We start from the raw sequence: 14,794 nt of genomic DNA on the forward strand, positions 1-14,794 counted from the left end.
GCAGCCCGATGCTCGGAGCAGGCCCCCACCCCTAGGGGTTTGGGCGGGTGCCCAGAGGGCCAGAATACAGCCTGGGAGCCCCCCAAGGCAGGGGGAGGCCACAGGGGTGCGGGGCAGGGCCTCGCACAGGGTTGGAAGCTCTCTGGTGAACAAGGGGCGATGGGAGAGAATCTGCAGAAATGGCCTCTCGGGGGCAGCTCCCCCCTGCCCTGCCGGGTCACAAATCAACTCCGAGCCTCCTCCCCTGACACCCACAAAGCAAGCTGGGCTATGAGTCTAGGGCAGGGCCCCTGGGACGCTGGCGTAACGAGCAGTCTTAACAGAAGCAGCAGGGACTAATGGGTAGAGCTTGGGAGCTGGAAACCCCTGGGATGTCCCCCGTCGCCCCTCCCCCGGCTATCAGCAAATCCAGCAGGGACAGGCCTGAGTAGCCGGATGCCATGGGAGAGGTCTAACCCATGGGGCTGTGTGACAAAGTGGGACTGTTCTTAATGTTTCCTCTGAATAGTGTGGGGGTGCCTCAGTTTCCCCTAGGCAGTTCTTAAGTATCTAGGTGGTGGGATAAGGGTGTATGATCATTGCAGAGCCTTAGAGGGCAGGTGTGTGCAGGGGTCTGGACACAGAGAATGGCCGACACCCTGTTTCCTGGCAACTGATGGCCTGGGCCCTTCCCCCCTGCAAGGTGAGAGCTAAAGGGTTGGACAACAAAGGAATCAGGTGGCCTCCTGGCCTGGGAAAGGGGAAAGCCAGAGGAGGAGGGGATGGAGGGAGTTTCAGTTTGGGGCTGGCTGGGGACATGGAGTGAAGTGCAGACGTGGTTGTCTGGCTCACTGCCCCCCAAAATGGACCCGGCTGAGGGGTCCGGTTCTCTGCACCTACAAGCTCTGTGTCAGACCATGTTCCTGTCGTCACAAAGTGCAGCTGGAGGAGGATGACCGCTCTAAGGAACAGATTCCTGACCCCAAATGGGGCTATCGCAGGATCTGGGAGCAGCTGGAGTGGGAGCCAGGCATCCCCAAGACTCCTGTCCCCGACCAGACGAGGGTCTTCATGATCGGGTTCCCCATCCGGGGATCGGAGACGGACGGAATTGGAACTGAGTCCGAGAGAGCAAGAGGACTGTGAGAGACAGCGAGAGCCCGAGAAAGAGCTGCAGAAGCAGCAGCAGCATGAACTGGCGATGGGGGAGCGGAGAGGCCTAGGGGACCCCCCAGGGGTGAGTGGGGATAGACCCCGGGGGGCCAGTTCCGCAGGGAACCTCAAGACTAAATTGCTGCCCCTGGTTAAGGAGCGGGGGGATGTGGATGCCACCTCACTGCCTTTGAGCAGGCTGGCGATTTGAACCAGGGGGACCCTGCGGAAAAGCCCCGGTGTCTAGCTCCCTTGCTGGGTCCCAAGGCCATAGACGCCATCAGCCAGATGGGAGGGGAGGTGGACGGGCTCCCACTCCTGACCCCAACCTATATGTCTGTGTGGAGTTTCCTGGGTCCAGGCCCCTCGGACCTCCAGTGCGAGCGGAAGGTGATGGTCAATGGGGAGACATTCCTGGGGTGGCGAGATCCTGGGACAGAGAGAACGGTTGTCAGGCCCTGGGTGGTGCAGCCTCAGATGCTGAGGGGCTGTGTGAGCTGGGTGAGGGTCCCAGGGGCGAAGCCCCTCGCCCTGCCTATGGCCCAGATCCCTGTGCAGACCCAGGAGGGGTGGGGCTGGCTGGTTGTTGGGGTTCTCCGGGATATCGGCTGCGAGACCCTGTTGTGGGGTGACTGTGTCTCTTTGGGACAGGATCCAGGCCCTGCTCCGGTAACGGCCAAGGGTTTGAATTTGAATCCAGGGAACCAATCGGTAGAGAGGGAAATGGTCAGTGAAAATGCAGATGACCTGGCTGGCAGGGGAGAGGATCGGCTAGGCTCAGGCTACCTGCCTGCCTGTAAGCAGACCCCTGTGGCTGGGTGGGACAGAGAGATGCTCCCTGCCCCCCTGCACACCAGAGAGGGGGGCTCAGGGGGCTCAGGCTGGCTCTGATGTAGTGAGGAAAGCAGGGAGCTCTCTGCCTACCCCCACTGGGACAGCAAGGGCAGCGCTGTGCAAGGGAGGAGCTGAGACCCCAGCTGAGTGGGGGGAGACACAGGCAGGGCAGGGGATCTGTTGGGAGTGGTAAGGTGCTTGGTAAGGAAAGTCTGGATGAGCCCAGGCAGCCTTGTGAGCTGATGGCTGTGTCTAGTCAGCAGGGTGGGAAGGCGAGGAGAGTGGAAGATGAGTGTCCCTGGACCTTACCTGTTAGCTGGGTGGAGAATTGTGACAGAGAAGGAAATGTGCCTGTGCCTGTCAGAGGTATTGACTTGCCTGTGGAGGGAGCTACCCTGATCTCCAAGCAGTTGTCTGTGACCAGCCTTGTGTGCTGGGATCAGGGGAATGAGATCCCAAGCTGTGTATCCGGGAAAGGAGAAAGTGTGTCCGGCTCTTCTTTGTCTGTGGAGCAGACAGAAGGGGCCTTTCAGCCTGTGATGGTTGAGGGTAGTGCAGTTGTCTCAGAGTTGGTTCTGGATTCAGCTAAAGCCAGGAAGGGAATGGTCCCAAGTTTGTGTCTGCTCAGGAGAATGGCCCTGTAACTAGGTCACATCCAGTTGGTGTCTATGTAAAATCCCAGAAACCAGACAATTCTGGTGCTTGTATTTTGCCTGTTGCTAGTGTGTTGTTGGGAAAGGGTGTAGCAACTCTGTCTAATCAGGTGAGATCCTAGCCAGGATACAAGGAGAGCACGAAGGTGATTTGATTGTGTTACCTACTGAGGGTGTGGAAACCTGTAGCAAGAAGGAAAAGATTCCTGAACTTGTGTGTGGCAAAGGGAAGGAGAATGCTTCTGACCTTTTATCTAGGAAGTCTGTAAGTTTGCCTGAAAGGGGATTGTGTAGGAATCCGCCGGATGGGCCACAGGTAATTCTGGATGTAAGGGAGACCCAGAAAGAGTCTGTTGTTGCTCAGGAAAGTGTTCCTCTAGAGCAAGCCCTCGGTGAAGAGGGTAAGAGCAGAATTTCTGTAAGGGGTGAATTGTTGCATAGAAAAGCCCTAGGGAAAGGAATCCTCATGGAGTCTTTGCAAGCAGTTTACTGCAACTGAAGGGTGTGAAAGTGATTTAATCAAGAAAGTTTCAGTTCCTAACAGCCAGAAATTTTCGGTTGTGAATGGATCCACTGACTTTCCTGTTGAAGGATCCAGTGTGGATAGCTTTGAGAAGGTCTCAGATGAAGTGAAAGCTGTCAAGAAAGTTAAACAGTCCTATAACCAAGTGGCTGTGTTTGGCCAGCTTGTTGGGGAGAAGACCCAATCCCAGTTTGACCCCCTGGGGTTTCGGGTTGGCCAAAGGGTACGGGCCGCATAAAGCTTCCCACATGCGGCCTGCAAGTGCTATCGATCACCCCGACCTAAGGGGGGGGGGCGTGAAACTGGAAGGGCCTGGTGTAACTCCTACCAAGGAAAGGGAGAGATGCTGGGGCATCCATGGGAACGTTGGTGGCTTCGAACTTCCCCAGGTCACTGGCTAAAGTGACCCCGCTCAGTTCGATCTCGAAGGGGGGAGAGATGTGACGAAGTGGGACTGTTCTTAATGTTTCCTCTGAATAGTGTGGGGGTGCCTCAGTTTCCCCTAGGCAGTTCTTAAGTATCTAGGTGGTGGGATAAGGGTGTATGATCATTGCAGAGCCCTAGAGGGCAGGTGTGTGCAGGGGTCTGGACACAGAGAATGGCCGACACCCTGTTTCCTGGCAACTGATGGCCTGGGCCCTTCCCCCCTGCAAGGTGAGAGCTAAAGGGTTGGAAAACAAAGGAATCAGGTGGCCTCCTGGCCCGGGAAAGGGGAAAGCCAGAGGAGGAGGGGGTGGAGGGAGTTTCAGTTTGGGGCTGGCTGGGACATGGAGTGAAGGGCAGACGGGGTTGTCTGGCTCACAGCCCCCCAAAATGGATCCAGCTGAGGGGTCCTGTTCTCTGCACCTACAAGCTCTGTGTTAGACCATATTCCTGTCGTCTAATAAACCTTCTGTTTTACTGGCTGGCTGAGAGTCCCGTCTGACTGCGGAGTTGGGGGGCAGGACCCTCTGGCTTCCCCAGGAGCCTGCCAGGGCGGACTCGCTGTGGGAAGCGCACGGAGGGGCAGAGGAGGCTGAATGCTCCGAGGTCAGACCCAGGAAGGTGGAGCTGGGGGAGCTGTGTGTCCTGCAGACAGGCTGCTCCCAGAGAGGAGACTTCCCCAGAGTCCTGCCTGGCTTCATGGGGAGCAGTTCCAGAGCATCACCCGGGGACTCCGTAACAGGCTGCCCCACACGGGCTGCCCTGGCAGGGGGCTCCCACCACTGACAGCCCAGGAAGGGGGAAACGGGAGCTGCACGGAGAGGGACCTGCCACCAGCCCCCACCCCATTAGCCCAGCCCTGGTTTCTCCCAACACAGAGTTCGGCCGCTGCCCCTCAATCCTGACCCACAGCCCCCTGCTATCCCAGCCCTGGGCTCCCCACACTTATAACTCTGCCATGGCCCCTCAATCCTGATCTGATGCCCACCCGCTACCCTAGGCTACCCCCCACCCTGGGGAAAGCATCAGACGCCCGGAACGGCAATGAAACTGCATGAAGAGGGGCCAGGCGCCTGGGTCTCCCCAGCAGAGCCTAGACGGGGCGGCGTGTGAGGTCATTAGCTAGAGCCCAGCTTGGCCAGGTCCCTGGGGCTGGGAACCCGTCTGAGCCCGAGAAGCGTGACGGGCGTCTGACCTCCTCTGGCACAGTCCCGGTGCCTGCCTGGCCCAGGGGCCCCCCCCTCCCCGCCAGTTCACAAGGGGGCTGGAGAGACGACAAGCAGCAAACAGCGAGATGCTGGGGGCCCAGCACACGGCGGGAGGGGGCCAGCGTGCTCCAGTCAGACGGGACCAGGAACGGGCACATCACTGGACGAGCCCACGCGTGACCAGTCATCAGGTCACCAGGTCAGGCCCCTGTCAGCAATGCCCCCCAAACCCTGCCGGCTGCCCTCAGACGCACCCTGTCCCTGCAGTTTGTTCCCAGTCTCCCGCGCTCTCTACCAGCTGGCTGCTCTGTGCCCACTGCTCCCCGATGGCTGAGACAAGCCCCACAGACTCCAGCTGCTCGTGGGAGGGTCAGTGGCCTCCCAGTTGCCGGGGCCCGACGGCCAGGCTGGGGCCAGAGGGAGGGATGCTGCCCCCTTCCCTCTCTGGGACAGACCCCTACTCCGGTCCTGCAGCTCAGTGCTCCCCTGCCCACTCTGAGCGCCCCTACATCCCGCCCCGCTCCTGGCCCTGCCCCACAGCTCTGCCAGAGCCTCTCGGTAGTTCGTCCGGTCCTGAGCCCTCTTCCCCAGGCAAAGCCCCTCGGTTCTGATCCAGAATGTCCCCCCCGTCCCCCCCGCTGCTGTGCCAACGCACCTCCGCCCCGCCCTCCAGCAGCCCTGGCCCGCGGTGCATGGCTGGCAACCGTGCCCTGCTGGGTGGTGGCTTCGCGAGTGCTCCCTAAGGGACCAGGCTAAGACCAGACTGGTCCCACTGACAACCCAGAGGGGAAAGCACGAACCCCCCGGGTCCCACCACCCCTCTGCCTCTCTGGCTGCGCCCCAGAAGCCAGCTGGGCCCTGGAGGGAGAGTTGCTGCCACTCTCCTCCTCGTCCTCAGGGAGCATGGGGTAGGCATTTGTTTTCAGGCCCAGGCCGGCTGAGGGGCCCCTGGAACTGAACCGCAGGAGAGGGACCCAGCCCTGGATGTGACCAGCAGGACACATGGCACAATGGTGCCAAAGGCATAGGCACTTGGCTATCACCTGGCGATACCTCTGGGGTTCCCCCCCCCCCTGCCCAGGTCATGAATGGGTTAATGTTGACGGGGAGGAGGGCGGAGGGGATGTGGGGGGTGGGGAGTTGCCACTCACCTGGCATCGGCCTCACTGTAATATTCCCGGGCCACGATGTCTTCGAAGAGCTCCCCACCAGTGACCCTGAAACACAGAGAGGCAGAGTTCACCCTCCCAGTGCCCAGGCCCCAGTGCCCGGCTCCCACCCAAACCCGTCGCGGGGCACCTGCTGAATGGCACCAGCCCGGCACTGGAGAACCAGAGCAGGCCACAGCTCCGCCCGCAGCTGGCAGCCAGGCCCCCGTGAGCTGCACCCTCTGCTTTCCCAGAGAGCACACCCCCGGCTCACCAGCACGACCAAGGCAAAGAGGGCGGGCTGCACGGCACACGCGCCCGGAGCCCCGGCATTCCCGACAGCAGCGCTTCTGCAGCCGCCACGCTCCCCAGCCCCGACGCCGACTGGGAAGCCCCTCGGTGCGGGCCACTTGAAGCCCAGGGACGCGAAGGGTATCCGGTGCCAAGTGGGGGGCACGCAGGATGGAGAAGGGAGCACTGCCACTTCCTGCCCCTCTGTGCCCTGCGCCCCTGGCAGAGGGCAGGGGAGAGCAGACAGGGCCTGGGCCTCCTCCATTGTCCATCCTATGCAGGGACCCTGCTGCCAGGCTGTGCCCAGCCCAGCGAGTCAGTGACAGCGGGCCGAGGCCAGCCTTGCTCCTTCCCTGAGGGACACGGCCATAGGATGTCAGGCAGCAACGGAATCCTGGGTCACCGAGTCCAGTCCCGTTGGCCTGTAGCTCCCTGACTCTCCCCCTACCCGGGGGTGTTTATAGAGAGAATAATCAGCCTGGACCAGGGGCATGCCAGGTGTGGGGGCCACAGGGCAGGGGCTGGCCAGTGGGGGTGGAGCCTGATCAAAGCAAGCTCCTTGCAGCTAAGAGGAGTCAAGTCCCCTCTGGTGATGCCCACGGAGCCCCATGCCACCCCAGTCTCTGCCACGGCTCAAGTCCCCTCTGGCTGGCTGAGGTCCCAGTGCCAGGACACCCTCACTTCAAGGAACACTGGACTCCCCCCATCCCTTTTCGCTCCTCTCCGATCACCAAGCCCTGCTTTTCCTGGCACTCTGCTGCTGCCTGCCTATGCTGGCTGTCTCCACTCTGCCCACGTGGCAGCTGGCCGCCCGCCTCCCCCAGCTGATTGCCAGCCCCAGCATGAGGGCGCTCAACTCCCACGTGGCAGGAAGGGAGACAACTCCATGTTTCTCCGCCATCTCTCCCCACGTCTCCGCATCACAGAACCGCAGGCATCCGTCTGCACCCCGACGTCCCCCAGGTGCGTCTCCCCCTCCCTCTTGTGGTGTGACTTTCCACGGGCCTTGTGCGGACAGGAGGAGGGGCAGGGCAGCTTGCAGGCTGGGTTCCCGGGGAGGACAGGCACCTGCCCGCCGACGGCGACACCAGCGGGGCTTGTGGGCACTTTGGTCTGTCTCATAATCAAAGCCCAGTGGAAGCCAACACAAATTCAGTCCACAGCCATGGCAGGCCAGGAGGGGCTGAAAGAGCCGACGCTCCTGAATGGAACGGATGGCAAAAATCAACACAAGAGTGTGATCACAGGGACAGTTCTGGCGTCTCCCAGTAGGGGGCGCTGTGGGGGTAGGGCAGAGGTAGTGGCTGGGAGGAGGAGCTCCCGGCTACTCCAGCCCCGGCGTCTCCCAGCAGGGGGCGCTGTGGGGGGCAGGGCAGAAGTTCTGGCTGCGGGGGGGAGTTCCCAGCTACTCCAGGCCTGGCCTCTTCCAGCAGGGGGCGCTGTGGGGAGCAGGGCAGCAGCGCTGGCTCTGGGAGGAGCTCCCGACTACTCCAGCCCCAGAGTCTCCCAGCAGGGGGTGCTGTGGGGGGGGGCGGGGCAGGGCGCTGGCTCTGGGGGGAGCTCCCAGCTACTCCAGGCCTGGCGTCTCCCATCAGGGGGTGCTGTGGGGGGCAGGGCAGCAGCGCTGGCTCTGGGGGGAGCTCCCGGCTACTCCAGCCCCGGCCTCTCCCAGCAGGGGGCGCTGTGGGGGCAGGGCAGAGGTACTGGCTGGGAGGAGGAGCTCCCGGCTACTCCAGCCCCGGAGTCTCCCAGCAGGGGGCGCTGTGGGGGGCAGGGCAGCAGTTCTGGCTGCGGGGGGAGTTCCCAGCTACTCCAGGCCTGGTGTCTCCCAGTAGGGGGCGCTGTGGGGGTAGGGCAGAGGTAGTGGCTGGGAGGAGGAGCTCCCGGCTACTCCAGCCCCGGAGTCTCCCAGCAGGGGGTGCTGTGGGGGGGGGCGGGGCAGGGCGCTGGCTCTGGGGGGAGCTCCCAGCTATTCCAGCCCCGGCCTCTCCCAGCAGGGGGCGCTGTGGGGGGCAGGGCAGCAGTTCTGGCTGTGGGGGGAGTTCCCAGCTACTCCAGGCCTGGCCTCTCCCAGCAGGGGGCGCTGCGGGGAGCAGGGCAGGGCGCTGGCAGTGGGGGGAGCTCCTAGCTACTCCAGCCTCTCCCAGCAGGGGGTGCTGTGGGGGGGGGGCAGGGCGCTGGCTCTGGGGGGAGCTCGCAGCTACTCCAGCCCCGGCCTCTCCCAGCAGGGGGCGCTGTGGGGGGCGGGGCAGGGCGCTGGCTGTGGAGGTAGTTCCCGGCTACCCCAGGCCTGGCCAAGGCTGGGAGGAGGAGCGAGCTCTGTTCCTGCTGAGCGGTGACACGGTGCTGACTGGGTATTAGCAGGGGACGCAGTACTGGGGGGAGAGCGCCGTTCCCCCCCTCCTTAGCTCAGGGCAAGCCCTCCCCAGCCCTCCCGTTTCACCGTCCTCCAACCCCTGGCTGGCAGTGGAGGTGAAGAGTTCATGCCCTGGCCCTGCGGCGCGGGGGGAGCAGGTGACTGGGGGGAGCTCAGCCCCCAGTGCCCCGGGGCAAACCCGTGTCTCTTGATTCCCCTCCCGCTGCAGGCTGGGGACACGCCAAGGTCTGTGCGAGTCCAGCACAGGGAACCTGGAGCTGCCGTGACTCAGAGGAGAGCTAAATATAACCTGCTGCTTCCCTGGCGCTGTCAGAGGCACCGTGCGATGAGCTCACCAGCTGCTATATCTGGAACGAGGCGAGAGGCAGCTGAGCACAGCGCACCGGGTCTCCGCCACCCCCCAGATGCGCCACGCCATCCCAGCACAAAGCCCCGGGCCCCAGGGCTCCCCGGAGCCAAGGGGCCTGGCCTAACCGCCTCGTGCTGGTCACCTGCCTTGGCACCAGCGCTGGGAGAGGCAGTTAAGCCCATGCGCCACGCCTGGCCTCAGCCCCGGTCTCCTCCGAGAAACCAGGGGCCAGGGCTGCTCCGGATAGAGACTCCTGTGTCCGATCCTGACTGGCACCCGTGGGCACGACTGCAATACAAAGAAGCATGGTCACCTGGCTAGGCTCCACTCGCCCTTCCTGCCGGGGGCCAGGCCGAGGAGCCTTTTCTCCCGTGCATCAGACAAGCTACTTTCAAGGCCCTGCCCAGCCTCTCCCCACCCTGCCTCTCCTGTGTCGTTCGCCGGTCCTGCCTCTGCCCTGCCAGTCATGCCAGCCCCCTTGTTACATTTCACACACACGTCTCTCCAGCTGCCCCTCCCACCTGGGAGACGCTCCCCTGAAACAGCCCCAGAGCCACCTCCTTGTCCACCTTCTGACCCCTCCTTAAAACTCGATTTCGGTCGGCCTCCCGGCGAATGTGTCCCCAGTGTGGGAGACCCCGCCTGCCCGGCTGACCAATGCTGTCGCATCGCTAAGGCCAAGGTTTGCCATGGATATTTTCAGTAAAAGTCGGGGGCAGGTCACGGAAAATTCACGGAAGCCCTGTCCTTGATTTTTACTAAAAATATCCATGATAACATGGGAAAGGACTGGGCAGCTGCGGGGTGGCTGGGAGCTCTGGGGCCCCCCACCACCCGTGGGGACTCAGAGCTCCAGGGTCCCCCTGCCCCCATCAGCGGAGGGGAGCTGCAGGGTCCCCCTGCCCCCTCCCCAGCGGCGGAGAGCTGTGGGAATCCCCCTGCCCCACTCCCCGCAGCATGGGGAGCTGCCGGGGTCCCTCTGTCCTGCAGCAGTGGCCCGGAAGCTGCCGGGGTCCCCCTGTCCTGCAGCGGTGGCCTGGAAGCTACCGGGCTCCCCCTGTTCTGCGGCAGTGCCCCGGAAGCTGCCAGGGTCCCCCGCAGAGGCCGGGAGCTGCAGGGTACCCCCCTGCCCGAGATGGCTGGGAGCTGTGGGGTACCTCACAGCTCCCTGCTGCTGCGGGAGGCAGTGGGACCCTGGAGCTCCCAGCTGTCGGGGCTGAAGTCACGAAGATCTTTGGAAGTCACGGATTCCGTGACTACCGCGACCTCCGTGACAAAATCGCAGCCTTCCTTTTCGCTTCCATGTCCTCTCCCATCTGCCTGTATCCACCCGCTGTCCCTGGTCTTAGACTTGGAAGCTCCTAAGACCAAGCCTAGCCCGACGGGGTCCTGGTCCAGGAGTAGGAGCTCCAACAATGTAAATCGGAACAGTAACTTCCCTCCCCCGCCCAGGAGGAGAAGCAGAGAGAAAGACAAACCTCCTTGGGGGGAGAGACGGGAGTCTCCTTCCTGCCCAGCGGGGCAAAAGCTCCCCAGCCCCTTCCACCCTATGCCTTAGCCGGCCCCCACCCCCATCTCACCCTCACACCAGTCCCCGCCCTGACAGCTGCTGCAGTGCAGCTATGCTAGAGCTGAATTCAAACCCTTGGAAAAACACAGCCAGACACGGCTGTCCTGAATTCCCTGTTACAGCAAATGGACGACGCTACGGCCGGTTCTGCCGGCGAATTCAGAGCCGCGTGCCCCAGAACCCCCCACCCCCAGGGAGCGCTTTAGGTACTTACAGATCAAAGATGAGGTAGTGGAAGCCCTCTTCGGAGATGCTGTCGTGGAGACGCACTACAATGGAGCACAGAGGAGACATCAGGCCCCAGGGAAGCGTCAGCTGTTGCCTTGCTCTAGGAACAGGTGCCCGGATGGAGCCCTGGGGACCGGCCTCTCGCTCGGTCGTGGGATGATGCCTCCCACGAGACACGTTTCCAGAGGCTCGCAGAGCTGCCAGGACTCCCCTCCGGAATCAGGCACTAGCAGCCGGGCCCAGGAATCCGTGGTGATGCTTGGGCAGTCCTGGGGAATCTGAGTTCTGGGGCACGGGGATGGAGGGACAGTCCCGAGGCTGGAGCTCAGCTCGGAGAGTGCTACCCCCTGCCATAATGGCAGAACTGCCCTGGCGTGGAGAGGGGATTTCAGCCTCTAGCCTGCCCAGCCATCATTGACCCCCATTCCCTGCCCCAAGGGCAAAGAGGGCATTGCCAATATCTTCTCCAGGGATGGTTCTCCATCAAGCCCAGATCTGGGCGTTACCAAGACCTGGGGCCCCGAGGCTGGCAATTCAGTATCGATGGCAGATCTCAGCGCCAGGGCATGTGGTGCATTATGGTACATAGAGGACAAAGGATCTATCTGCCAGGGGCAGGCGGCCTAGGTGGATCACCGCCCTCGGTACCAGCTCCAGCCCGAGCCACAGCCCAAGAGAAGATGTGCTTTGCCATGGGCCCGAAAGCTTAGCAAATCCAGGCTCTGGTGGAGTGAGGTCCTTCCCCAGCCTCCAACGCCTCCACTGATCCTACCTACAGTGGCACTCCAGAGACATCCCCCAGGCAAATGCCCCACCAGAGACCCCAGCAGCTCCCCCCAGAAGCCAAGCAGCAGCCAGTGCCCATCTCAGAGCACGGGGGTCTTCTACAACCTCTGCCCATGACCTGCTCAAGAAGCAAAGCAGCCACATTGAACTAGCTGCAGCTTCCTTATGGTTCCACCACGCAGCCTTGCCGAGCTCATCTCTGCGGTCAGGGCTGCCGGATGGACGGGGTGCAGGCAGCCACGCTTCCCAAAGATGGGGTGCAGGCTAGTGCCCCATTGCTGGGGTAGTGTGGACAGGCCCATCCCTTTAGGAACTGGACTGAGAACCAAAACTAACCGTACACACAGGAGCAGGGCGAGCTCGGGGAGAGAGGCTGAGCGGGGACTGGGGCAGCGATGGCAAAAAGGGGGCCGGGGAAAAGAAACAGAACAGATGCAGCTGGCGCCGGAGTACAGACGCCCAGGGAGAGGCTCATTCCAGACAATCCGTTTCCACTGGCAACTTGTCGGTTTCTTTGCAAACCACTTTTCCTGCCATTGAAGCCCCAGGCCTGTGCGATTCAGATCCCAATTCGATTCAGCGCCTAAAAATCTAAGCCCAGAATCAGGCTCTCGATGAGATCCGGGGGAGACGGAACCAGGAGAAACCAGGGAAAGGAACAAATGGGGGAAGCATCTGGTTAGAAACACGAGCAGCGTGTGCGAAAGCCAGCAAACGCAGTGACGCGGTGGGCTTGGCAGTGGTGAGAGCCCGTAACTGGCACTGCGGGGGCTCTCCAGAGCTGGCTGAAGAGGAGCTCAGATACCTCCTTGCAGAGGCTGGAGCGCTCCGAAATCAGCTTTCCTGATCAGTGACTTCAACGGGGCCCTTTCCCCGGCCCCTTTGTGATGCCATTGGACCAGGAGGGGTTTAACAAAGAGCTCGGGGCCACGGAAGAAGCGGGACTCTTCCACTGCCAAACAAAAGCAATCCGATTCCTCTGGAGGGAAGGGAAGTGACTCCGGCCTGAGGGAAGATGTTTTGGCTACTTGGAGCCCTTTCTTGTATTTTCAACTTGTCCAGCCTCAGGGCTATTTCATGTTAGAATGTGGTTAACTGAGGGTCAGGTGGGGTGGGAATGGTTTTTGCAATAACTGCAACATGGCAAAGGTTCTGCAGACGAGTGGAAAGGGTCCCTAGTGAGAAAGGCAGATCTGGATCTAGGGCTATTCCAGCTGCCAAAAATACAATGAATAGTGCTTCGGCTTGGTGCTGCCACTCACATGTGGGGATGCCCTAACTTCCTAGGCCCTCACGTGGCTCTTAAGGGAGCGAAAGACGCCACCAGCCCTGAAGGGGCCTATTGTACACAGGCTGGTGTTGAGGGCTTCGTAAGGAACAAGGGACCCTATTATTGCGTCTCTTTGCCCCGAGGTGTTTGTCGATGCTGATGGTTTTTACTGACTTGAGATAACCAGCTAACTCAGGGCGATTAACACAATGGCTGGAGACGGGACACTGGATGGGGAGGGCTCTGAGTTACTCCAGTGAATTCTTTCCCAGGTGTCTGGCTGGTGGGTCCTGCCCGCGTGCTCAGGGTCTAACTGATCGCCAGATTTGGGGTGGGGAAGGAATTTCCTCCAGTTCAGACTGGCAGAGAGACCCTGTGGGGGGGAATCGCCTTCCTCTGCAGCATGGGGCACAGGCCCCTTGCAGGGTTAAACTAGTGGAAATGGCGGACTCTGTCACTTGAAACCCTGAGCTGAGAACATCAGTGAGCCAGAGGTTCGGGGTCGGTTACAGGGGTGGGTGGGCGAGGTTCTGTGCAGGAGATTCGACTAGAGGATCGCGATGGTCCCTTCCAGCCTTAAAGTCGTGGTGAAGGCCAGTCCAGACGCACCCCAAACATTTGTTCCAGGACACAAACATTTGTGGTGTACCCTTAGCTGAGCTTGTGTGTGTCTGTCTCACCCCCCCACCCCCCCGTGCCCACCATTCGCGTTCCCACGTCTCCCAGGGTCAGTTGTAGCCCATTATATACACTGATTTTCTCCTGCACTTGTGGCCATCTCCACCTAGAAGGTGGCCGTGACGACACGGTTGCCATAGCAACTGGTGTACTTCAAAAGGGGGGGGACCAGAGGAAAACTAAAAAAAAAAAAAAAAAGAACAAGAACTGATGCAAATAATTGGCATCACCAGAGCGCGCTGGTGCTGGGGGGGAGTGGGGGGGGGTGAAGTTTGAATTGGCCACTTGCATGGGAGGAAAGACCTGCCCAGTGCTCTGCTGATTAAAACCTCCTGTTTTAATCACCCCCTTGTCAGCAGCAGCTGAGGGCAGGCGTGGGCTTGTGGCCTTCTTCCATAGGGCTATTAACTTGGCCATGAGCAATGCAGCGCCGGGCCGGGCCCTGGGTCTGCACCCCCAGGCTGCAATGGCTCCCCGGGGAGCCCGGATCACGCCCCGTGCAGGGCGGAGGCATGGGGACGGTGTGCGGCAGGAGGCAGCCTGGCTGTTCGGGGTCAGCCTCGGTTGCGTCCCCGTCAGCAATTTCCCTGCATTTGAGCTGATGTCTTTAAACGAGCAAGAAACTGGCATGCAGCAAGCACTCGTGCAGCCTGCAAGATCTTTCTCCTGACGCCGGACGGCTCCCGCGTGCTTCCTCTGGTCTCAGCGCACTCCACCAGACCAGCCACCTGCATACCTCCACCTCTGCTGAAGCTCTAAAACCCAGGCCCTGAGCCAGAGGGGCGGCCAAAGGGCTCCTGCCATTTGCATGGGCTCAGTGGCCCCTCTCTCTGCACTGGGTGCGAGTGTGGCTGGGGTGAGGACTCCCCAGGGTGCCCAGGCGAGCTCTGGCCAGGGTCCCAGGCACGCGACGCTCCAGCTGAGCTCTGGTAGACGGGGAGGATCCCGAATGGCTGAGGCCGGCGGCTGGGGCAGCAGGTCTGAAACCGCGGCTAGGCTGGGCCTTTGGAGAGGGCAGGGTGGTGAGCGACATGCACAGTGGCATTCTGGGAATGAGAGACATCCCCCCCACACTCCCCCAGCGTCCCAAGGACATGTCTGCACTGCCTGCTACTTCTACCCCATCTGGCTAGAGCTGGGTGACATTTTTGGGGCGAACAGTACATTCACCGGAAGATGCATTTTTGGGCGTGCCAGTACCATGAGCAAAATTGGGTCAAATTCAGGTTGTTTTGGGTCAACCAAAATCCCGGGGAGAGGCATCCTTCCTCCATCCCCTCCTCTGGCCCTCTTAGGGGGGTTGTCACCCTCCCCCGCCCCGCGGC

General features: G+C 61.5%; 1 protein-coding gene across 7 annotated transcripts in view; it reads right to left on the minus strand.

The window, feature by feature from the left end:
• CAMK2B (calcium/calmodulin dependent protein kinase II beta) overlaps window positions 1-14,794 on the minus strand; it is a 147,740-nt gene that overhangs the window by 71,285 nt on the left and 61,661 nt on the right. For all 7 annotated transcript variants that reach the window (XM_074940232.1, XM_074940228.1, XM_074940231.1 and 4 more), the window contains exons 4-5: window positions 10,722-10,776; window positions 5,924-5,989 (exon numbers count right to left, since the gene is read on the minus strand). In XM_074940232.1, the coding sequence (XP_074796333.1) occupies window positions 5,924-5,989; window positions 10,722-10,776 (121 nt within the window). The remainder of the gene's footprint in view (window positions 1-5,923; window positions 5,990-10,721; window positions 10,777-14,794) is intronic.

The sequence above is a fragment of the Natator depressus genome, chromosome 26, assembly GCF_965152275.1.
Source record: "Natator depressus isolate rNatDep1 chromosome 26, rNatDep2.hap1, whole genome shotgun sequence".
Classification (NCBI taxonomy): domain Eukaryota; kingdom Metazoa; phylum Chordata; order Testudines; family Cheloniidae; genus Natator; species Natator depressus.